Raw genomic sequence first — 26,168 nt, forward strand, 5'->3', positions numbered from 1 at the left:
TTTTTTCTGTTTTTGTTTTATTTCTTTTTCTATTGTCTTTTTATTTCTTTTTCTGAATTGATGCAAATGTTCTAAAAAAAAAAGGAATGAAGCTCCTTAATGTTATAACCTGGATGAATCTTAAAAAGACATCAGGTTGAGTGAAATAAGCTAGAGATGAAAGGACAAATATTGTATGCTCTCACTTATATGAAATATTAGAATATGTAATTTCATAAAGTCAGATACTAGAATACAGGTGGTGCTGGTTTAAAATGATGTATGTCCCCTAGAAAAGACATGTTTTAATATAAATCCCATTTCGTAAAGGCAGAAAAATCCCTATTCAATACTGCATGCTTGAAACTGTGATCAGATCACCTCCCTGGAGGTGTGATTAAATCAAGAGTTAAGCTGGATTAGGTGATGACATGTCTCCATCCATCTGGGTGGGTCTTGATAAGTTTCTGGAGACCTATAAAGGAGGAAACATTTTGGAGAAAGGAGATTTGAAGAGAGCAGAGAATGCTGCAGTACCACGAAGCAGAGAGTCCACGAGCCAGCAACTTTGTAGACGAAGAAAGAAAATGCCTCCAGGGACCTTCATGAAACCGGAAGCCAGGAGAAGAAGCTAGCAGATAATGCGGTGTTTGCCCTGTGCCCTTCCAGATGAGAGAGAAACTCAGACTGAATTCACCATGTGCCTTCTCACTTGAGAGAAAAACCCTGAACTTCATCAGCCTTCTTGAATCAAGGTATCTTTACCTGGATGCCTTAGATTGGATATTTCTATAGACTTGCTTTAACTGGGACATTATCTCAGCCTTAGAACTGTAAACTAGCAACTTATTAAATTCCCCTTTTAAAAAGCCATTCCGTTTCTCTTATATTGCATTCCGGCAGCTAGCAAACTAGAACAACAGGTTATCAGGGTTTAGGTGGAGGTGGGAAATGGGGAACTAATGCTTAATTAGTTCAGTTTTTGTTTGGGCTGATGTAAAATTTTAGTAATGGATGGTGGTGAGGGAAGCACAACACTGTGAATGTATTTGACACCAGTGAATTGTACATTTAAAATAGTTAAAATGGGAAATTTTAGGTTTTATATATTTATATATATGTATATATATACTACAATATTTAAAAAAAAGCAAAACTGAACACAAAGAGTGAACCTAATGTATATATCAACTATAACTAATAATATAATCATAATAATGTTTTATCAATTGTAAAAAAGGTACCATACTAACTCAAAATGTTAATAATAGGGAACCCTGTGTGTCATGATCAGGTTTCTGTCTTAACTTGGTCAGGTGGTGGTACCTGTTTGTCTGGTTGGGCAAGTGCTGGCCTATCTTTTGCTATGAAGACATTTAATAGAATTAAATCATGATCGCGTTGGCTACATCCATAGCTGATTCCATTTGTAATCAACCAAGGGCTTAATCTAATCACCGGGAGCCTTTTCAGTGATTCAGGGCCTTTTAAGGAGGATTCAGAAGAGACAGGCTCTCTTCCTGCTTCAGCTGGTGGGCCTCTCCTGTGGAGTTCGTCCAGACCCTCCATCAGAATCATCAGCTTCACAGCCTGCCCTACAGATTTTGAACTCTACATTCCCATAGTCATGTGAGACACTTTTATAAATTTTATATTTATGAATATTTCCTATTGATTCTGTTTCTCTAGAGAACCCTAATACAACTTGGTATCAGGAGTGGTTCTTAAGAAACAGAATCTTAAAAATGGGTTTTTCTGAATGGTTTTCTACTCTAACTGGACTCAAAGACAACAGGGACTCTGATTCCCATAATCAGAATGACATTGCCAATCCATGGAGTGAGTTGGCAAAAGAGACAGTCAAAATATTACCATTTGATTCTTCTAATGCTTCGCTTGTACAAAGCCAGGCTCTGGGGCATAATGTTTTTGACACCTTTACGGAGTTTTGTGGAAATAGGAAGTATAGAGATGTTGGCTGGTTGTTGTTAGACACACTGTATACATTAATGAGTGAAAGGGATGGGCTTAAGGCTTCAAACGAGACGGTTACATGCCGTCTGATAGATACAGACACTTCTGTGAGTGTCCTGAAGGGAAATCTTATTTCCTATAGACTTGAGATGTCTGGAAATCAGATTCAGAATCTTATTGTTAGAGTAGCAACTTTACAACGTAAACTGAAATCTCATCTTGCATGGTGTCTGCCGTTAAAGTGAGGGCACTGATTGGAAAGGAGTGGGACCAACCCTGAAAAATGGGATGGTGGTGACACATGGATCGATAATGATGTCAGTGGAGAGGTTGAAATCCTAGGTCATGCCGAGTCTTCTCTAGATAACCCTGTAATAGTTTACCCTGAGGACATAGCCACTCCACCTCCAGCCTGCCTTGAGGAGTTGGCCACCCAACCTCCACCTGAAGGGATTAGCCTATAGTGATTAATCCTGTTTCACCAGATGAAACTGCAAATGAATGCTCTGAAGCAAATGCCCTGGAAGATACTTTTAATTCTTTTCATGACCCACCCCCAACCCCCTCATTTCTTCCAGACCTATAACTAAAGTCCCAACAGGCCCCCTAAAGGTGAGGTACAAAGTATCACACATGAGGAGGTACGTTATACTCCAAAAGAACTGTGTGAGTTTTCCAATTTATACAGACAGAAATCAGGGGAATACGTATGGCAATGGACTTTAATGTTGTGGGATAATGGTAGGAGGAATATAAGGCTGGATCAGGCTAGTTATAGTTTGAGGGGTTAGAAAAGGTATTAACAGTTTGTTTGGATGGTTGGCTGAAACATGGATCAAAAGGTGGCCAACATTACCTGAGGTTGAAATGTCAGAACTGCCCTGGTATAATGCAAATGAAGGGATCGAGAGGCTTAGAGAGATGGAAATGTTAGATTGGATTTATCATGCAAAGCCTGCTGCGACACCCCAGGAATATTCAGAGGATGCACCTTTTACCTGAACAGTGAGAAATAAATTTGTGAGACTAACGCCGTCATCCCTGAAGAGCTCTGTAGTTGCACTTCTCTGTAGGTCAGATATTACTGTAGGAACTGCTGTCACTGAGCTGAAATCCTGAAACACAATGGGGATGACCAGATCCCAAGTTGGCAGAAGTCAGGTTGCAGCACTTAATCGCCAAAGATAGGGTAGATGTAGTTATTATAATAGACAGCAAACTCAAAGCAAGAGTCAAAATAATCTGACTTGCAGAGATTTGTGGCATTGTTTAGTAAATCATGGGGTACCTAGAAATACAATAGATGGGCAGTCTACTAAATTCTTGTTTGAACTGTATAAATAAGAGTTCTAGGTCAAGTGAACTGAAGTCTAACATGAACTACAAAAACAAAGAGTCACGGCCTCTTAATCAATTTCCAGACTTCAGACAGCTTACAGACCCAGAGTCCCTTGAATGAAAGGGAGGCCAGGACCCTTTGGGGGAGAACCCTGTTACACTGCCACAAATCTTTACTGTTACTCCTACTCTAAGCCCTCCCCAAGGAGACCGACAGCCTTTTACCTGGGTAACTGGGCACTGGGGAAAAGGATATGATCAGATATTTTGGGGATTATTAGATACTGGTTCAGAAGTGACATTAATTCCAGGGGACCCAAAATGTCACTCTGGTCCACCAGTCAGAGTGGGGGCTTATGGAGGTCAGGTGATCAATGGAGTTTTAGCTCAGGTCCGTTTCACAGTGAGTCCAGTGGGGCCCCAGACCCATTCTGTAGTTATTTCCCCAGTTCCAGAATGCATAATTGGAACAGACATACTCAGCAACTGGCAGAATCCCCACATTGGCTCTCTAACTCATGCAGTGAGGGCTATTATGGTGGGAAAAACCAAGTGGAAGCCAGTAGAACAGCCCCTCCCTAGCAAAAAGTAAATCAGAAGCAATACTGGATTCCTGGAAGGATTGCAGAGATTATTGCCACTCTTAAGGACTTGAAGGATGCAGGGTGGTGATTCCCACCACATCCCTATTCAATTCTATTTGGCCTGTGCAGAAAACAGATGGCCCTTGGAGGATGGCAATGGATTACTGTAGCTCAACTAGGTAGTAATTCCAACTGCAGCTGCTGTTCTAGATGTGGTATCATTGCTTGAGCAAATCAATACATCCCCCCTTGGTACCTTGTATGCAGGAATTGATCTAGCAAATGCTTTTATCCCAACAGCTGTTAGTTAGGACCACCAGAAACAGTTTGCTTTCAGCTGGCAAGGTCAACAAAATACTTCTACTGTCCTACCTCAGGGGTATAGCAACTCTCCAGCCCTGTCATAATCTTGTCCACAGGAATCTTGATCGTTTCTCCCTCCCACAAGACATCACACTGGTCCATTACATTGATGATATCAGGTTGATTGGACCTAGTGAGCAAAAAGTAGCAACTACTCTAGACTTACTGGTAAGGCATTTGCGTGTCAGAGGATGGGAGATAAATCCAACAAAAACACAAGGGCCTTCCACCTCAGTGAAATTTCTAGGTGTCCAGTGATGTGGGGCATGTTGAGATATCCCTTCTAAGGTGAAGGATAAGTTGCTGCATCTGGCCCTACTACAACCAAAAGAGAGGCACAACGCCTAGTTGGTCTCTTTGGATTTTGGCAACAACATATTCCTCATTCAGGTGTGCTACTCTGGCCCATTTATCCGGTGACCAGAAAAGCTGTTAATTCTGAGTGGGGACCTGAATAAGAGAAGGCTCTGCAACAGGTCCAGGCTGCTGTATAAGCTCCTCTGCCATTTGGACCATATGATTCAGCAGATCCAATGGTGCTGGAAGGGTCAGTGGCAAATAGAGATGCTGTTTGGAGCCTTTGGCAGGCCCCTATAGGAGAATCACAACACAGACACTTAAGATTTGGGAGTAAAAGCCTTACCATCTGCTGCAGATAACTACTCTTCTTTTGAGAAACAGCTTTTGGTCTGCTACTGGGCCTTAGTAGAGACCAAACGCTTAACCTTGGGCCACCAAGTTACCATGAGACCTGAGTTGCCTATCAGGAGCTGGGTGCTGTCTGATCCATCAAGCGTTTGGCATGTGCAGCAGCACTCCATCATAAAATGGAAATGGTATATATGAGAAAGGGCCAGAGCAGATGCTGAAGGTACAAGAAAGTTACATGAGAAGTGGCCCAAATGCCCATGGTCTCCACTCCTGCCACATTACCTTCTCTTTCCCAGACCAGAGCTATGGCCTCTTGGGGAGTTCTTTACACTAATTTGACGGAGGAAGAGAAAACTCAGGCCTGATTTACAGATGGTCTAGAACAATATGCAGGTACCACCTGAGAGTACACAGCTGCAGCACTACAACCCCTTTCTGGGAAGTCCGTGAAGGACAGTGGTGACAGGAAATCCTCCTAGTAGGCAGAACTTCAAGCAGTGCACCTGGTTGTTCATTTTGCTTGGAAGGAGAACTGGCCAGAGATGTATCTGTATACTGACTCATGGGCTGCTGCTAATGGTTTGGCTGGTTGGTCAGGGACTTGGAAAGAACATAATTGGAAAACTGGTGACAAAGAGTTCTGGGGAAGAGGTATGTGGATAGACCTTTCTGAATGGGTTAAAAACACGAAGATATTTGTGACCCTTGTGAATATGCACAAGAGGATGACTTCAGCAGAGGAAGGTTTTAATAACCAAGTGGATAAGATGACCTGTTCTGTGGATACCAGTCAGCCTCTTTCCCCAGCAACTCCTGTCATTGCCCAATGGGCTCATGAAAAAAGTGGTCATGGTGGTAGGGATGGAGGTTATGCATAGGCTCAGCAACATGAACATCCACTCACCAAGGCTGACTTGGCTACAGCCACTGCTGAATACCCAATCTGCCAGCAGCAAAGACCCACACCCAGCCCCCGATATGGCACCATTCCTTGAGGTGACCAGCTTGCTACATGGTGGCAGGTTGATTACATCGGACTGCTCCCTTCATGGAAGGAGCAACAACTTGTTCTAACTGGAATAGACACATACTCTGGATATAGGTTTGCTTTCCTTGCATGCAATGTTTCTGCCAAAACTACCATCTGTGGGCTTACAGAATGCCTCATCCATCATCATGGTATTCCACACAGAATTGCTTTTGATCAGGGAACACACTTCACAGCAAATGAAGTGCAGGAATGGGCACATGCTCATGGAATTCTCTGGTCTTACCATGTTCCCCATCACCCAGATGCAGCTGGATTAATAGAATGGAGGAATAGCCTTTTGAAAACTCAAGTACAGTGCCGACTAGGTGGCAATACCTTGGAGGGCTAGGGTAATGTTCTCCAGGAAGCTGTGTATTCTCTGAATTAGTATCTGCTGTATGGTACTGTTTCTCCAACAGCCAGGATCCATGGGTCCAGGAACCAAGGGGTGGAAATGGGAGTGGCATCACTCACTATTACCCCTAGTGATTCACTAGGAAAATTCTTGCTTCCTGTCCCTGCAACCTTCTGCTGGTCTACAGGTTTTAGTTCCAAAAGTGGGGGTGCTTCCACCAGGAGAAACAATGATTCCATTGAACCAGAATCTAAGATTACCGCTTGGTCACTTTGGGCTACTCATGCCCCTGGATCAACAAGCCAAGGAAGGGGATTACATTACTGGCTGGGGTGACTGACCCTGACTATCAGGGGGAAATAGGACTACAACTGCACAATGGAGGTAAAGAAGAGTTATCCTGGAATATAGGAGATCCCCTAGGGCATCTTTTAGTACTACCATGCCCTGTGATTAAAATCAATGGAAAACGACAACAACCCAATCCATGTAGGGCTACCAATGGCTCTGAAACTTCAGGAATGAAGGTTTGGGTCATCCCACCAGGCAAAGAACCATGGCCAGCTGAAGTGCTTGCTGAGGGTAAAGGGAGCATGGAATGGGTAGTGGAAGAAGGTAGTAATAATATGAACTATGACCACGTGCTCAGTTACAGAAATGAGGACTATAATGCTGTTCTGTTCATGTTATACTATTTTTAAGTTGTAAGATATCAAGTTTAAGAATGAATATTACCCAAGGACTTGCACCCTATTCTGGAGAAATTTAATGTGTTTCCAGTTATATGCAGGGCAGTTGGGTATCATTATGTGAGAAAAAAATATGTGTCTTTTATTGTTTTCTATTTAGAAATTATCTATGGTTGAAAGTGATGAGTATAGCTGCCAAGCTGACAAGGGGTGGACTGTCATGGTCAGGACCATGCATCAATTTGGCCAGGAGGTGGTACCTGTTTATCTGGATGGGCAAGTGCTGGCCTGTCTTTTGCTATGAGGACATTTCATAGAATTAAATAATGAGCGCATTAGCTACATCCACAGCTGATTTCATGTGTCATCAACCAAGGGGAGTGTTCTTTAATGAATGAAGTTCGCCCAGACCCTCCATCAGAATCGTCAGCTGCACAGCATGCTCTACAGATTTTGGACTCTACATTCCCACAGTTTTGTGAGACACTTTTATAAATTTTATATTTACAAATATTTCCTGTTGATTCTGTTTCTCTAGAGAACCCTAACTAATACACTGTGCTTTCTGTGTGATTTTTCTTTAACCCTACCACTGTTGTAATTAAAAAAAAGAAAATATAATGCAGGTCATCAAAAGCAAACTGCAGAGAACAGCTACTAGGAAAGTAGAAACGGTACAGAACAGCTCCCGGAGCCACGACAGAGACCAAGAAGACAGCATACCCCATTCTGGAACGGCTGACTGGCTGGGAGAACCCACTGCGGTGAGATCACCAAGGGGCGCGTGTTTCCCCGGGGCGGCAGGCGGCCGGAGTCCCTCCCTCCCTCCTTCCTGAAGTGCCAGAAATTTTCTGGAGTGCCAGAAAATTCACAAATACGTGGAGGCTCAACAACACACTCTTAAAAAACGAGTGGGTCAAGGAAGAAATTTCAAGAGAAATTAGTAAATATCTCGAGGCAATTGAAAACGAAAACACAACATATCAAAACCTATGGGACGCAGCAAAGGCAGTGCTAAGAGGGAAATTTATTGCCCTAAATGCCTATATCAGAAAAGAAGAAAAGGCAAAAATGCAGGAATTAACTGTCCACTTGGAAGAACTGGAGAAAGAACAGCAAACTAACCCCAAAGCAAGCAAAAGGAAAGAAATAACAAAGATTAGAGCAGAAATAAATGAAATTGAAAACATGAAAACAATAGAGAAAATCAATAAGACCAGAAGTTGGTTCTATAAGAAAATCAATAAGATTGATGGGCCCTTAGCAAGATTGACAAAAAGAACTAGAGAGAGGATGCAAATAAATAAGATCAGAAATGGAAGAGGAGACATAACCACTGACCTCACAGAAATAAAGGAGGTAATAACAGGATACTATGAACAACTTTACGCTAATAAATACAACAATTTAGAGGAAATGGACGGGTTCCTGGAAAGACATGAACAACCACCTTTGACTCAAGAAGAAATAGATGACCTCAACAAACCAATCACAAGTAAAGAAATTGAATCAGTCATTCAAAAGCTTCCCAAAAAGAAAAGTCCAGGACCAGATGGCTTCACATATGAATTCTACCAAACATTCCAGAAAGAATTAGTATCAACTCTCCTCAAACTCTTCAAAAAAATCGAAGTGGAGGGAAAGCTACCTAATTTATTCTATGAAGCCAACATCACCCTCATACCAAAACCAGGCAAAGATATTACAAAAAAAGAAAACTACAGGCCAATCTCTCTAATGAATATAGATGCAAAAATCCTCAATAAAATTCTAGCAAATCGTATCCAACAACACATTAAAAGAATTATACATCATGACCAAGTAGGATTCATCCCAGGTATGCAAGGATGGTTCAACATAAGAAAATCAATTAATGTAATACACCATATCAACAAATCAAAGTAGAAAAATCACATGATCATCTCAATTGATGCAGAGAAGGCATTTGACAAGATTCAACATCCTTTCCTGTTGAAAACACTTCAAAAGATAGGAATACAAGGGAACTTCCTTAAAATGATAGAGAATATATGAAAAACCCACAGCTAATATCATCCTCAATGGGGAAAAATTGAAAACCTTCCCCCTAAGATCAGGAACAAGACAAGGATGTCCATTATCACCACTATTATTCAACATCGTGTTGGAGGTTCTAGCCAGAGCAATTAGACAAGAAAAAGAAATACAAGGCATCAAAATAGGAAAGGAAGAAGTAAAACTATCACTGTTTGCAGACGATATGATACTATACATCGAAAACCCGGAAAAATCCACAACAAAACTACTAGAGCTAATAAATGAGTACAGCAAAGTAGCAGGTTACAAGATCAACATTCAAAAATCTGTAGCATTTCTATACACTAGCAATGAACAAGCGGAGGGGGAAATCAAGAAACGAATCCCATTTACAATTGCAACTAAAAGAATAAAGTACTTAGGAATAAATTTAACTAAAGAGACAAAAAACCTATACAAAGAAAACTACAAAAAACTGTTAAAAGAAATCACAGAAGACCTAAATAGATGGAAGGGCATACCGTGTTCATGGATTGGAAGACTAAATATAGTTAAGATGTCAATCCTACCTAAATTGATTCAATGCAATACCAATTCAAATCCCAACAACTTACTTTTCAGAAATAGAAAAAACAATAAGCAAATTTATCTGGAAGGGCAGGGTGCCCCGAATTGCTAAAAGTATCTTGAGGAAAAAAAACGAAGCTGGAGGTCTCACACTGCCGGACTTTAAGGCATACTGTGAAGCCACAGTGGTCAAAACAGCATGGTATTGGCATAAAGATAGATATATCGACCAATGGAATCGAATAGAGTGCTCAGATATAGACCCTCTCATCTATGGACATTTGATCTTTGATAAGGCAGTCAAGCCAACTCACCTGGGACAGAACAGTCTCTTCAATAAATGGTGCCTAGAGAACTGGATATCCATATGCAAAGGAATGAAAGGACCCGTATCTCACACCCTATACAAAAGTTAACTCAAAATGGATCAAAGATCTAAACATTAGGTCTAAGACCATAAAACAGTTAAAGGAAAATGTAGGGAGATATCTTATGAAACTTACAATTGGAGGCGGTTTTATGGACCTTAAACCTAAAGCAAGAGCACTGAAGAAAGAAAGAAAGAAATGGGAGCTCCTCAAAATTAAACACTTCTGTGCATCAAAGAACTTCATCAAGAAAGTAGAAAGACAGCCTACACAATGATAGACAATATTTGGAAACGACATATCTGATAAAGGTCTAGTATCCAGAATTTATAAAGAGATTGTTCAACTCAACAACAAAAAGACAGCCAACCCAATTACACAATGGGAAAAAGACTTGAACAGACACCTACCAGAAGAGGAAATACAAATGGCCAAAAGGCACATGAAGAGATGCTCAATGTCCCTGGCCATTAGAGAAATGCAAATCAAAACCACAATGAGATATATCATCTCACACCCACCAGAATGGCCATTATCAACAAAACAGAAAATGACAAGTGCTGGAGAGGATGCGGAGAAAGAGGCACACTTATCCACTGTTGGTGGGAATGTCAAATGGTGCAACCACTGTGGAAGGCAGTTTGGCGGTTCCTCAAAAAACTGAATATAGAATTGCCATATGACCCAGCAATACCATTGCTAGGTATCTACTCAAAGGACTTAAGGGCAAAGACAGAAACGGACATTTGCACACCAATGTTTATAGCAGCATTATTTACAATTGCAAAGAGATGGAAACAGCCAAAATGTCCATCAACAGACGAGTGGCTAAACAAACTGTGGTATATACATACGATGGAATATTATGCAGCTTTAAGACAGGATAAACTTATGAAGCATGTAATAACATGGATGGGCCTAGAGAACATTATGCTAAGTGAGTCTAGCCAAAAACTAAAGGACAAATACTGCATGGTCCCACTGATGTGAACCGACATTCGAGAATAAACTTGGAATATGTCATTGGTAACAGAGACCAGCAGGAGTTAGAAACAGGGTAAGATAATGGGTAATTGGAGCTGAAGGGATACAGACTGTGCAACAGGACTAGATACAAAAACTCAAAAATGGACAGCACAATAATACCTAATTGTAATGTAATTATGTTAAAACACTGAATGAAGCGGCATCTGAGCTATGGTTTTTTTGTTTGTTTGTTTCTTTTGTTTTTTTTTCTTTTTCCTTTCCTTTTTTTATTATTATTATTATTTTTATTTTTTTCTCTATATTAACATTCTATATCTTTTTCTGTTGTTTTGCTAGTTCTTTTCCTAAACCGATGCAAATGTACTAAGAAATGATGATCATGCATCTATGTGATGATGTTAAGAATTACTGATTGCATATGCAGAATGGAATGATTTCTAAATGTTGTGTTAATTTGTTTTTTTTCTTTAATTAATAAAAAAAAAAAAAAGCAAACTGCATTTCTCTCAACACTGACACAGTAAGTGAACTCACTGCCCTCCTCCTCTACGTGGGACATGACTCCCTGGTGCAGTTCTCCTTGCCAATGTGAGACAGAAATCCTGGGATGAGACAGGACCCAACATTAAGGGATTGAGAAAACCTTCTTGACCAAAAGGGGGAAGAGACAAAATAAAGTGTCAGTGGCTGAGAGATTTCAAACAGAATCCAGAAAATATCCTGGAAGGTTATTCTTACGCATTATATAAATATTCCCTTTTTATTTTATGCTGTATTAGAGTGGCTGGAGGGAAGTACCCGATGCTGTGTTCCAATACTCTTGTTTCTTGAAGATGACTGTATAATGATATAGCTTTTACAATGTGGCTGTGATTGTGAAAACCTTGTGTCTGATGTGCCTCTTAACTAAGGTATGACAGATGTGTAAAAAATATGGATACAAGATATACAAATAATAGGGGGAACAAAGGTTAAAATAAATTGGGTACATGGAAATACTAGAGGTCAATGAGAGGGAGAGGTGAGTGGTACGATATGTATGAGTTTTTTCTTTTTTATTTCTTTTTCTGGAGTGATGTAAATGTTCAAAAAAATGATCATGGTGATGAATACACAACTCTGTGATGATACTGTGAGCCACTGATTATATACCCTGTAAGGAATGTTTGTATGTCAAGACTGTGCATTTGTATGTTGTTTTATTAATAAAAATATTTTTTTTAAAAAGCAAACTGCAGTATGGGCCACCCAAGTATACACACTATAATATGATCTTTAGCTCTGACCAACACCTGATGCTACTGATGAAACAGTTCCAAGAGACCCTAAGTGACACTTCCATTCATTCTAGGATTCAGTGTTTGCTGTATAAATAGCACTTCCTACAGTAAACCCTTGTAAAAATCCAAGACAAACTTACTGCATAACAATTTTCACATTTCATGTACAATAAAACTGAGGAAGTCTTACAACTCTTGGGTTATCTAAAAATAATTTCTCTGAATTGTATAAATTTTAACTTCTCACAAACTTATTTCTGGTAAGATGACCAAACTTGCAAATCATAAAAACTTTTGGCAGAAAACCTGAGGTTTAATTCTTCAATATTTCACAAGACAAAAGAAATGAGACTTCTATGATCCCACATTAAGTCACATGTATATTCTAAAACTTAAACTCCAATAGAGATGTAGATATTTATGTTTTTAAAATTCTTGCCTGATGAACACATTTAAGAGTTTGATAAAAGCCAAGGAACTTTCTCTCCAAAGTAAAAACTTTGCATGCTACTTAAGGTACTCCATTAAAAGCCATCCATTCTCCTCACTCAATATATAGGGAATTGTCAAACCCAGATAAAGGTCCCTTATTCAAGACGTTATTTACAGTTTTAAGAGATTTTTCTCCTACTCTTTTAAGTAGCAATGTCCCTTGAGAAATTTACACTTAATAATTTATAAAACACAAATTCACATTAAAAGAATACTTCTTCCAAAAATGGACAGCACAATAATACCTAAGTGTAAAGTAATCATGTTAAAACACTGAATGAAGCTGCATCTGAGCTATAGGTTTTTTTGTTTTTTTGTTTTTTTTACTATTATTATTACTTTTATTTCTTTTCTCTATATTAACATTCTATATCTTTTTCTGTTGTGTTGCTAGTTCTTCTAAACCGATGTAAATGTACTAAGAAACGATGATCATGCATCTATGTGATGATGTTAAGAATTACTGATTGCATATGTAGAATGGTATGATTTCTAAATGTTGGGTTAATTTCTTTTTTTCCGTTAATTAAAAAAAAAAAAAGATTGTGGTAGTGATCAAATCAGAGAGAGAAGCTGTATATGAGAAGTTAAAATTTAACAAATTATTATGATTTCTTAATCCATATATAGATATATTTTGCTTTCTAGTATATTGGAATAGCCAGAAGTAAGTACCTGAAATTATTGAATAAAGATGTAGCTAACTTGAAAAAAAAAAAAAAAAGAATACTTCTTCCAAGCCCTTTAAATTCTTGCAACATTAAAATCTGCTGTCTTTTATCTGCTATATTAAAAATGCTCACAAGATGTGTGGCCCTGAACTAGGGGTGGTAAAGAAGAGAATTCCAAGACGTTGTCAAGGACAGTGACCTTAAGAAGCTAACAATTTAGTAGTACAGTATGTTCTATTTAAAAAAACAACTTTCAACAATTCATTGACTATTTTAAGCTGAAACCTTTAAATGGATGGGAAAAGAAATACTGTAGCAAAAAGACCAAAAAATAAATCTATGGAAATTAAAAAAGGAAAAAAACTTGGCCAGATGACCAGATTTTCTGAGTAACATATACCTAAGAATGTATCTGAATGTACACAGATTGAAAACCTATTGCCAATTCCACAAGCTTAATCAATCTGAGAATGGGTAATAAAAGACAGCACTGGGAGGTGCAAGGGCAGTTCAGTGGTAAAATTCTCACCTGCCATGCAGGAGACTCGGATTCATCCCCAGTCCACGTACTTTTGAAAAAACAAGCAAACAAAAATTCAGCATATGGTGCTGCAATAATGGGATACTGACATAGAAAAGCACCATACAGTATACAAAAAAAAAAAAAGACAACACTGAACATGGCAAAAAAACTAAACCCGATGGAATTAATAAAAAGATGCTAGAACTTCTAACTTTTTAAAATGTTATTGCAAAGTATAAATCAGCAAAGAATTAAGCAGCTGGGGAAATAAAAACATTGCTTGTGAGCTCTGCATTACCACATTACCAATACCAAGCCCATGACAAATACCACTAATCAATCACATTACCCTTTTCCTCTACTGAGCCTAAGAATTTCTATCTTCCAGTAGAACTCAAGGTTGACATTAGAATTGAATTTATTTGTTTAAAAACAGCTATTTTTTAAATGCTGTTCAAGTCAACTGAAAAAACACCACAAAAAAACCCACAAATACATATTTATGTTTGATGGATTTATAATAAATTTCACTTATTTTGAAAATAAATTTCCCAAAACACAAAATAGTTTAGATTTTTCCCATTACAAAAAATAAAACATACGGTCAATAATAACCTTTATTCTGAAAAGATATTATTTTTAAAAACGGTAACCTCCTTACTTAAAGACTCTTATTAAAAGAATTTTAAAAATATGAACAGGAATTTTGAAGGTACAAAAAAAACCAGTATGATAGATAACATGTCAAGTCATAGAAAAAAAACACTAACTTTGTTAATTCAACTTGCTGTTTAAAAGAAATAGTTCAACAGTAACAAAACACTTAAGAGAATATATGGGATTAAGATTTCTGTCTCACTTCCATCCAACACAAATGTGAAGTAGAACACAGACTCCAGAAGTGAGATGATAACAAGGGAAATAGAAATAGAGCCCTGGAAGTCTAGGATCACACTGTGATGAGTGACTTTAGTATGAAGTTAACTAACAGCAAGTGAAAATCTGGATTCAGGAAGTTTTAATACAGCACTGTGGGATAAGTGAGCAGGAATTATTTCCTAAATACTCAAGTGTGGTAAAGAAAAAACATGTAATATTCTATTACAAAACCATTCAGCTCCTGGCCCAGCATAATAGTAAGATTCATACGTATATGGGTAAAGCTAACAGATATGACATCACAACCTCAGGGATATGTACACCATGAAAAGAGACATATAGCCACCCCAACATCAACTTCGATTTGAACTTATACTAAAAATAATAAATTGCTCTGAGAAAGTTAATATCCATTCGGAGAAATTAAGTATATTTTAAAATAGAAAATAGTTTTTCAGTAAAGTTCCTTGAGTAGAATCTGGTAAGATAGTCCAACCTCAAATCATACCTATCTTACACACTGCGAACCAACAGATATATACTCATTCAAACATTTTACTATTTCTTGTTATTTTAAAGACTACATAGTTTGAGAAAGCTTTTGCACCTCTTTCTACTCTTACCACGTATAAAAAGTATAATAGGCATTCTACACAGAACCTTTTTTTTCTCTCTAAACAAACAGGAGTAAAACCTGAGTCATCTGCAATGACTTGAAATACAGTGTGTGTATAAAACCTTTAAATATCTATTTGCATTCAACTGCCAGTTAGTGTTTTTTAATTTGGTCAGGCCACTCATTTGGTGGAAAATGGATTTAAAATTTGCCTAAATTGCTACACTACACTGCATATGAAAATTAAAAATAGAAGGTCAACTTTGCTACATCCGACAAATCATTTTGCATACATAGACATGATACCAGGAAAAGAAGGGGTGATATTTGGGCAGTTACTGCTGGAAAGAGCTTTAGAGAAATGCTCATTTACTAATACCTTTTTTTGGAGTGGCTTCAATTTTATTACCAGTACTGAGTAGTAAACAAAAATCATTTACTATATAGAACCTATGTGATAAACAGGGAAAGGAAATCTAAAGCCAATTAAGAAAGACATGATTTTCCTACCACTGTAAGGCATGAAAGAGGGTTGGATGGGCAGGACCCCTCTTACCTTCCCTGTCCAGAGAAACAAGTATCCCAAATGCGCACACGCCAGAACAAGACTCCAGCCTTTGGCAATAAGTAACCAAAAACGATGACTGGAACCCAGACTAGGTTCTTACCTCCTGGATACGTTTTCTGGCCCGCTGAAGCACTTCTTCATAACCCTTCTGCCGCAGCTCACTGAGGCTTTCATAATACTCCTCAGGGTCGTCGGTCTCGGTGAAGAGGACCTGGGAGAGGATCTTCCAGCCGCAGGTGTCCAGGCCGTGGCCCAGATAGACCTGGAGCTGGTAACAAAGGGTGTCGATCTCCTGCTCGGTCATCTCAGGGGCGCCCCCGAACAGCACGGTCCACATGCCCGAAGGTTCCTCGGGGAACACCGGGAGGCACGGCTCCAGCTGCGAGTTCACAGAGCACAGCTGCTGGTGGACGGCGCGCAGATCCTGGAAGGAGAAGAGACCGGCCCAGCTGCACTCCTCGGCCTGGGACTCCAGTTCGGCGGCGAGCGACGGCTGGCCCGCGTCCGAAATCAGGACTGCCTCGTCCTCCCTCACCATTTCCAGCACCTCTATCTCCTCGGAGACCGCCCCAGCGGTGCTCACCACCCGCACTGACGACACCGGAGCGTCCCCGGGCGCCGGAGGGGCTATCGCAGCGGCAGACGCTGCCGCATCTCTAGCTTCGGATTCTCTCCGAACTGGGCTGGACTTGGCCCGCACTGGGCTCCTGAGATGACTCTCCACTCCTTTGCCAGCCGGACTCCGGAGCAGCGGGTCCCCGCGAAGACTGCGCGCGCTCCGCGAAGAGCCGCCCTCCACGCAGGCCGGGCTCCGCCGGGACCCCGGGCTCCTACCCAGAGCTGTAGAGGCGGAGGCCTCGGGCCGACCCTTGCCCGCCGGGCTGCCCGGCCCGCGGGTCCCATCGGACGCTGGTCCTCCGGATTCGGCGCCCCCTCGCGCCCCCGCCTGCTCCCGGGAGCCGCTCCTCTGCCTCTGGGCCGTCCGGTTGTGGCAGGTTATGGCAAACTTGCCCTCAATCTCGTTCCAGGCCACAATGAAGACGAATTTGTGCTTCTCGCGCTCGTCGAACACATGGGGCCGCACCGCCACCCAGTCCGACTCGAGCGTCTCCTCAAGCGCGAACGACATGGTGGCTCAGGGCGCGGGGCTGCGGGGGAGGCGCCGCCGGCACTGCCCGCCCGAGGACACACCGGCTGGCTGCGCCGAGCCCCCCTTTTGCCCTCACCGGGCGCCTTCAGCCATCTTAGCGCGCCGGCCGGCTCTTCCCGCTCCCTCGTCAGTCCCTCCGCACTCGGACCCGCCGCCCTTCTTTGTGGCGCGGCTCGGGAAAGACAACAACGCGTCCCCGGAGCAGGTAGTTCACATGGTCACGTGCGGCGGATCTGTTTACCAGCCCCGCGCAGCAGCGGCGCCTCACGCCCGCCCGGGCCGACCCCCGTGCGGCTGCGCCGGGAGCCCCTGGCGAGGCCGCGGTGCTGCGTCTGCGGCGCGCCGGAGGTGAGGCGCGGGTCTCGCGCTCCGGTCCGTGGGCGGCGACGGCCGTGGGTTTGCCTCCGCGGCTTGTCTGGGCCGATCTCCCCGCCCCTGCCTCCTCCTCCTCCTTTCCCCGGCCACCCGGAGCCTGCCTGACGGATAGGAGACTCTCCTAAACCGTGCGCTTCAGCATCGCCACAATGTTGCCATTCGGTTGCTGACGTCGGCGGCTCCACGAGGGACGTAAACACGGGCACGTGCCGCACGCTGGTGACGCGGCGGCGGCGTCGCGCGCATCCCGCCGCGCCGGCGCCGCCTCCCGGCGTCCCCCGCCTCCTTCCGCCGGCGACCGCGCTCCCGGCGTGGTTCAGTTCAGCCTTCGCCTGGGCTCCCGTGTGGGCGGCGTGCTGGCAGTCACCTGGGGGGCGCTGTGAGAGTGGCAGGTGTGCCCTGCGGCCCAGGTGGCGTCCGAAGCCCGGGGGAAGAGGAACAGAGGCAGGGGAGCTGAGACTTTTCGAACTTCAGGCATTCATTGGGATCCTAAAATGTAAATTTGCCTACGTTTTACCTGCGGGAGTCGGAAAAACGCCCAATAGCATTAACGCAACTATATGCTAAATTTTATTAGGCTTCCCAGACTGTTGGATTCTTCCCTAAAACCCTTGAGAAACTATTTAAGATATGAAAGGATGATGTCTGAAGATAACCCAGTAGTACTCCAAAAGAAAATAAAATGAAAATTCTGTCATGTTCTAAAAGGAGCAAAGTTTACTTTTCAAGCCATCGGTGTTTCTTCCCGTTTTATTATTGTGTACCTCCTTTTGAGGTCACTGGACTTGAGCTCTTCTAAAGTTTTATTCAATTATCAGAGTTCCTGAATGAAAAAAAAAAGTCCATATAAATCTGAAGAACTCCTGCTATTCATACTAAACTATGAAGAAACATTCTTAATATTGCTTAGTGGATTTTATAGTCCAGTTTACATTATTTTTTTAATTCTTTTTTTTTTTTTTTTACATGGGCAGGCACCAGGAATCGATCCCGGGTCTTCTGGCATGGCAGGTGAGCATTCTTGCCTGCTGAGCCACCGTGGCCCGCCCCGGTTTATATTATTACCTATCTCTGTCCTATTATGTGCAATTCGTATTACAGGCTTTCTGCACCCACAGCAAAGTACCCTAGGAATTATTTGTTCTTTTACTTTTATCCATGTTTCCAAAATATACTCGTTTCTTTGGACTAACTTTGCACTTTTAGCTATGTGTGATTCAGTGTTATCCTGAAATCCAAATAAACAGCCAAAAGTTTTAGCCCTGCGGCTCAGCTAGAGCTTTAGATCTATAGATCTGCTTTGACAAGAATAAATAAATAATGAGAGTCACTTCTTTGGACAAGCTAAGCAAAAAGAACTTTGGTTTTTTAAAGTTTTTGCAGTTCTGTATGTGGAACAACAGACTTTCAAGGCTTGCAACTGTGGACTTGTGTTCACTCTCAAATGCTAATAAATGTGTTCACTCTCAAATGCTAATAAAAAAAACTTTTGAAAAAGAGAAAAACTTTTGCAAATCTGAATTAATAAACAATAGACATAGAATCTGTCCTTTTCTATAAAAAATTTGCTACTAGAAGTTTTTCTAGCAAAAAGTTACTGACAATGATCACTAGCTCTCTTCTAGCAATGCATTATTGATAGGTTTTAAATCTCAGAATGAATGCTGACAATATGTTTGTGGGAGATACTTTTACTTATATGTATGTTAAAATTGTAATATTTATCCACAGATATAAAATTATGTATAACAATAAGGTTAGAGAAAATGGGTTTGTGATTCCACAGGTGTTAAATATTTTCCCCCAATACTCTGGCCACTGTCAAAACAGAAATGCTTCAGTGTTTCTTATTTACTCTATTTTAGTAATTGTCATCCTAGAAATGAAAAACAAAGCAAAATAAAATTCCCCTGGCAGTTTACTGTCTACTCTACTATCCTTTATTTAAGTCTTTATCAGATTGTCAGATAAGATCTCTCAGTATATAAATTACTCTCTGAGAATAAGTAAAGCTACAGAAAAACCACATACACGGTGGCAGCCTTGTAAAGGTCCTGAAAACTATTATCTCTAAATTTTTTAAAACTATTGAAGATTGTTAGATAATCAGGGAAATATTTTAACTCTTTAGGCCTTTTATTACAATTATAATAGCTTTACATAGCAATTTTTAAATTGCACAGCATTTTCAGGTACATATTCATTTTATCCTCAAAATAATCATGTCATAAAGGTATGAAAGGAGTAAGTATCTTTAATTTTATATATAAGCAAAAATCAGCTCTGATTAGTTAGGTCACACATCCCAAGGTTGGGAGTAGGGAACAACTAGAGTTCAAGGGCCTAATTCTAAATCCACTGCTGTGCCAATTAGATTCTTCCAGAAACAGACACTAAAAAGAAGCTAGCAATGGAAAGGTTTATGGAGGACCACACCTGTAAAAGAAAAGGAGGCAGAGAGCAGGATTCAGAAGACTAATCTAACAGGGAGCTCCAGAACAAAGAATACCCTGTAGAGATGTTCCCCATTGGGCAGAAATTGTTAGGCCTTAAGCATAACCTACAAAGCTGAAGTTAACTCCAAAGACACCAACAGCCTGAGGCTAACCCCACTCCTTACAGCTGAACAGTAGGTGCCATCTTGAAGGAGGATCTCTGTGACACATCGCATCTGCCACCGTTTACCTTGTATGCTATATGGATCTACTTCCCCATTACATATTTGGGGAGTAGCTCCTTCAGGGATCTAAACGGCCTCTTTTCCTGAGAGGAAACTTAAAAGAATGAGGTTAGTGGGATCACCTATAGTCTCCATTATTGCAGATGATCTCATGTCCCAAACTGATAATCTTCATCTCCCTTCCCCACTATCCATTCTAAAGTCCCTTCACCCTCTGCAGGCGTCAGTTGCTTACCTGGTAATATATCCCAAACCCTCATCCAGGAAAGGTCTGACCCTTTGGTAACTTTACCTGTGTGTAGCTTCCATCATTGCACCACTACATTTGTTACAATTGGGCAAGAGTGTACCAAGAGGCACCCAGGTTCTACAAGGATACTTCTCTGTTCCTATCATGTAACAGCAACCCTACCTCCTCCTGCTGATCAATGTCAGTTACCTTTGACGAGAGGGTGACTCCTCCTCTTGCCCTGCAAGAGCCCAAAGTGTCCCAGTGGCAGCTGTAACTTGGAGTTCAATGGGACCTTTGCTATGTCCTGGGCAAGAATGCATCCATTTTTGGGACCAGGACCTCTAACCCTGCAGAATCCAGAGCTGTGGATATCCCTGCCCCCTCATCCTCATTCTCCCCCCACCTCTCTTCCCTTTCCGGTAAGTAATTGAAAGTAATGGTAAATGAGAACATTCCCACTTCCACCCTGGAAGCCAGAACCATGTATTCGTCCTATAGAGCACACAGTGCTATATAAAGGTCAGTGATTCAATGCATATACCACATCCTGGAGATGGAACCCCATCCAGGTATTGCCGCTGAGCTGATGTTTCAGTTGTACCTTCAGCATGCCATTCCAGCATTGATTTAGGTCAGCAGCTTCTAGATCCATAGTATTTGTTATGACCTGTGCATCTGTAAAATGGCTTCCCTGGTTGGATGCAATGTTGTGTTTCATGTCTGTAGAACAGGCATTATATCAGTGGCTTGATAGTGGTGCTGGCTAAGACCTTGAAGGCAGGAAAGGTACACTTCATATCTAGATCGTCTATTCCCATGAGAGGAAAAAAAAAAAAAAAACAGCAATAACACTGGCCCTTCCAGATGAAAAGGGTCCAATGTACTACCAAATGACTCCTCAAGGAATAGTGCCATATTGGGTGCTCAGTGATTGTCTCCTTTGCTGGCAGATTGAACGTTCAAAGGTGAAGTTGCTAGATCAGCCTAGGTAAGTGGGAGTCCATGTGTTTGGTCTATGGAAAGCTCCATCTCTACCCCTATGGCCCTATCATCTGTTTGCCTCCCATGCCCATGAACATCCACTAAATGCTTTGTCCTCTTGGTTGTTGATGCCCATTCCACGTGGGTAGTTTCTGGTGACCATTAATGTCTGATACAAAAATCTTCACAACTTTGTTCCCACTCTCATGTAGTCACTTACATGTCTCTACTCAAGATCTCCTTGTCTCTGATCTTCTAATCTTTCTCCTTCCAGGTTCCAAACCATTCACCACGGTCCATGAGTTCATATATATTTCAACTTCAAGTGACTTCCCCTTTCAAAAATCTTGGATTAACAGTTGCACCTCTTGAAGGTCTACCCATTGGGAAGATTTTTCTTCATTGCTGTCTTCACAGTCATCCTTGAATAAAACTATAATGCAACCAGCATTTTGATTTGCACCCACATACCAAAACAGCCCATCCATAAACTAAGCTAGGGCTTTTTCCTCTTTCTTCAGTTGTATAGGGTCCCAGGAACACTGCTACATGATGTTGGGATGCTATGATAAGTGTCATGATGGGGCATAATGCTGGATACTTTTGGAGATTTGGACCCACTGCTTATGCAACTTGCTTGTGCCATCTTTTTCTGCTCGTGTTCAGTCCTAAATGTACCATTTCCATTTTATGATGGATTGCTACTGAGCCCAGATGACTTCATCACCTGTTGCCCAACTTATGATAGGCAATTTCGGACTCATGGTTACATGGTTAAGCATTCCAATTCTACCAGGGCCCATAAGAATGCTAGGAGCCACTGAATGAAGCTGCATGTGAGAATGATTGAGGAGGGCTGGGGACATAAATGAAATCAGAAAGAAAGATAGATGTTAAAGATTGAGATGGCATAATCTAGGAATGCCTAGAGTGTATAACAATAGTGAAATGTACAATGTACAAATTTTAAAAATGTTTTTGCATGAGGAAGAATAAAGGAATGTTATTATTGCAAAAAAAAAAAAAGAATGCTAGGAGCTGTTTTACAAAAAATGTAAGCCTCTGTTGCAAATATTCTAGATTTTCTGTCTATGAGTTTACATATAATTAGTTCATATTAGTGAAATCATACAATGTTTGTCCTCTTGTCTGACATTTCACTCAGCATAATGTCCTCTAGGTTCATCCATGTTGTCACCTCCTTCAAGACTTCATTCCTTCTTACCACCGAGTAATATTCTATTGTGTGTGTGTGTGTGTGTGTGTGTGTATATATATATATATATATATACACACATTTTGTTTATCCATTCATCAGTTGATGGACACTTGGGTTATTTCCATCTTTTGGCAATTGTAAATAATGCTACTATGAACGTCATTGTGCAAATGTCTCTTCTCATCCCTGCTTTCAAGTCTTCTGGGTTGATCATAAGGCAACTTTATATGTGGTTTTCTGAAGAAATGCCAAGCCATCTTCCACAACGATTGTACCATTTTACATTCCCACCAGGAGTGAATAAGTGTTCCAATTTCTCTACATCTTCTCCAACACTTGTAGTTTCCTGTTTGTTTAATGGTGGCTGCTCTGGTGGGCGTGAAGTGATATATCATTGAAGTTTTAATTTTCATTTCCCTAATAGCTAGTGAAGGTGAGCATCTTTTCATGTGCCTTCTTAACTATTTGTTTTCATCTATGGAAAAGTGTCTCTTCGTGCCTTTGGCACATTTTTTAATTGGGTTGTTTGTCTTTTTATTGTTGAGTCATAGAATTTCTTTATATATGCTAGATATTAAACCCCTATAGGAACAGGTGGTTTCAAAAAATGTCTCCCATTGAGTTGGCTGTCTTTTCACTCTTTTGACAAAGGCCTTTGAAGTCTCCTTTTAATCTTGATATGCTATCTAGGGAATCCTTTAAAACCCATACACTTAACCATGTGTTAGTTAAGATCCTCCAAGAAACAGATACCAAGATGGGATTAGATGTGCAAGAAATTTATTGGGGGAAACACTTGTGAGGAATAATAAGAAGGAAGCCAGAGGAAGGGGGGGCCTTGATTAAGAAACAGGTCTGACCCCCAAAGAAGGAGAGGGAGAAGAAAAGAAGGTTCATCAAAAAGCATCTTAGACTGCAATGCAATCCAAAAAGTTTTGGCAAGACCAATGGGCAGTCTTGAAGCTAAAGTCACCTGTCAGAGGACCCATGTGTCACAGGAACAGTCCAGCCTGTGCCCTATATTTCTCTGTGGCCTGTATCCTTGTCACACTCAGTCTTTGGCTAGAAGCAGCCTATGAGAAGAATGGTGAAGTTAGAGCACAGCGGCCTGGTCTGTCAATCAATTATCCTCAGAGATCTGAAAAGCACATTCTCTTGGCTGCCACAAACACCATCTGTGCTGTAAGAAAAGTATTATTCATTCATGGATTCATGGCACATTGAAGGCAAAAATATGAAGATGATATGGTGCTCATTCTAGTAATTGACTTCAGTTTGAATGGCTCAAAAATTAGAAACAGAGATAAGTAGACAGATTTCCAGAATATCTTGAGGCAAATTTTCACAGTATGGCTTCTATTATTTGGTTTGAAATGATTTTTCAGACAAATTCTAAGTTAAATACAAAATGGGTTTTGGATTATTCTTCAGTGTGTGACACACATTTCTCTACTCCTCTTCCCCAGTGCCGATAATTTGGATATGAGTTTAAAGTAATAAATTAAAATCTAGAGCCTGAAACAGTAATTGCATTTCTAAAGATTGTTTTTGTTTTTGTTTCTGTTTGAGAGCCCTATGTACACTTTTTTTTTCTTGGCATGGGCAGGCTCTGGGAATTGAACCCGGGTCTCCTGCATGGCAGGCAAGAATTCTGCCACTGAGCCACTGATGCACTGCCCTGTACACTTTTTTCTTTACTTTCCTATTCTTATATCCCTTGGATTCTATACATATGGTCTTTGATTAATTTATATATATATGGTCTTGGGTTAGTTTCCTATTGCTGCATGTAACGAATTATGACACGTTTGGTGTCTTAAAACAATTCAAACTTATTCTTTTATTGTTCTGGGAATCAGAAGTCCAAAATGGATCTCAATGGGCTAAAATTGAAGTGTCTACAGGGCTGCCTTCCTTCTGGGCTAAAATTGAGGCATCTACAGGGAAGAATCCATTTCCTAGCCCTTTCCAGCTTCCAGAGGCCATCCACATTCCTTGGCTCATGGCCCGATTCCTCCCTCTTCAGGGAAAGCAAGAGTAGGTTGAGTCCTTCTCTTATCATCTGACTCTGACCTTGCTTCCTCTGTCACATCTCCACTCAGACTCTTGTGCTCTGTCTCCTTCTTCCACTTTTAAGGACCCTTGTGATTATATTAGACCCCACAGATAATCCAGGATAATCCCCTTATTTTAAGGTCAACTGATTAGCACCTTTAATTCCATCTGCAGCTTTACCTGGCTATGTAACAGATGTAATATATAACTTAACATATTCACAGATTCTATGAACCATGGGTCTTGTGGCCAAAATCTCCAAAACAGTTCATTAGAAACACTAGTCTTTAATGGAAGCAATCCTAAAAATGTATCATTCTTATGATAGTTGGTATAGGCTTTTGGTAGCTACACATTATCACATTAAGGAAGTTATCTTCTATTCCTAAGTTCCTCATTAATTATTGTACTATAATCAGTCACCCCAAACTTAATCATTTAAAACAGTAATTCATTATATTCCATGTTTCTGGATATTAATGGGTTCAGTTTGGTAGTTCCCTCACTTGGAGCTTGACCAGGATGGGTGACTCATAAGACCCCTTTACTCACATTTCCAGTGTCCCCATTCTCCTCCACGTGGCTTCTTTCTCCAGCAGAGTAGCTTGTAACAGGCATTGAAATAACCACACCATTTTTCTTCTTTAATCTCTTAATGCCATGAATTGTTGTCATTGGTTTTCACTATATTATTTTATCTTTTTCTATACTTTAATTTTTTTAACTTACTTCATAATAATAATTTAAAATACTGTGGTGTCCAAAGTTACTTGAGCTAATAAACAAATTCAGTAAGATGGAGTGATAGAAAATTAATGTGCAAAAATCAGTAAGGTTGCTCTACATAAGCAATGACCTAACTGAGCAATCAGTTAAGGAAAAACTTCCATTCAAAATAGCAACTAAAAGAATCAAGTACCCAGGAATGAACTTTACTAGGGACGTTAAAGGACTTGTACACAGAAAACTACATGACATTGCTCAAAGAAATCAAAGAAGATCCAAATAGGTGGAAACACATTTCCTGCTCATGGATAACAAGGTTAAATATACTTGAGATTTCAATTCTCCCCAAACTGATCTACAGATTCCACCAGTACCGATCAAAATTCCAACAACTTACTTTGAAGACTTGGAAAAGCTAGTTAACAAATTCATCTAAAAGGGAACAAAATCCCAAACAGCTAAACGCATCCTAGAAATGAAGAGCAAAGTGGGAGGATTAACACTTCCTGATTTTAAAACTTATTATAAAGCCACAGTGGCCAAAACACTATGGCAAAGATAGAAGTATTGACCAATGAAATCGAATCGAGAATGCAGAAGTAGACCATCAAATCTAAGGTCAACTGATTTTTGACAAGGGTCCTATATTAGTTAGGGTTCTCTAGAGAAACAGAATCAACAGGGAACACTTGCAAATATAAAATTTATAAAAGTGTCTCATGTGACCGCAGGAATGCAGAGTCCAAAATCCACAGGGCAGGCTGCAAAGCCGACGACTCCGATGGATGGCTTGGATGAACTCCGCAGGAGAGGCTCACCA

At 40.7% G+C, this 26,168-nt stretch overlaps 1 protein-coding gene and 1 long non-coding RNA gene across 2 annotated transcripts in view; one reads left to right on the forward strand and one right to left on the reverse strand.

Annotated features, from left to right (window-relative positions):
- Positions 1–17,368, reverse strand: part of JMY (junction mediating and regulatory protein, p53 cofactor) — a 181,019-nt gene extending 163,651 nt beyond the window's left edge. The window contains exon 1 of the mRNA XM_077139340.1: positions 16,031–17,368. Within this exon, the coding sequence (XP_076995455.1) occupies positions 16,031–17,059 (1,029 nt within the window). The 5' untranslated portion in view covers positions 17,060–17,368. The remainder of the gene's footprint in view (positions 1–16,030) is intronic.
- Positions 17,369–17,743: 375 nt separating this feature from the next.
- LOC143665660 (uncharacterized) lies at positions 17,744–22,325 on the forward strand. Its single transcript, XR_013167142.1, has 3 exons — positions 17,744–17,951; positions 18,430–18,466; positions 21,623–22,325. It is a non-coding gene; the product is annotated as an uncharacterized LOC143665660 (long non-coding RNA).
- The last annotated feature ends 3,843 nt before the right edge of the window (positions 22,326–26,168 follow it).

This window comes from Tamandua tetradactyla, chromosome 21 (assembly GCF_023851605.1).
Source record: "Tamandua tetradactyla isolate mTamTet1 chromosome 21, mTamTet1.pri, whole genome shotgun sequence".
NCBI lineage: Eukaryota > Metazoa > Chordata > Mammalia > Pilosa > Myrmecophagidae > Tamandua > Tamandua tetradactyla.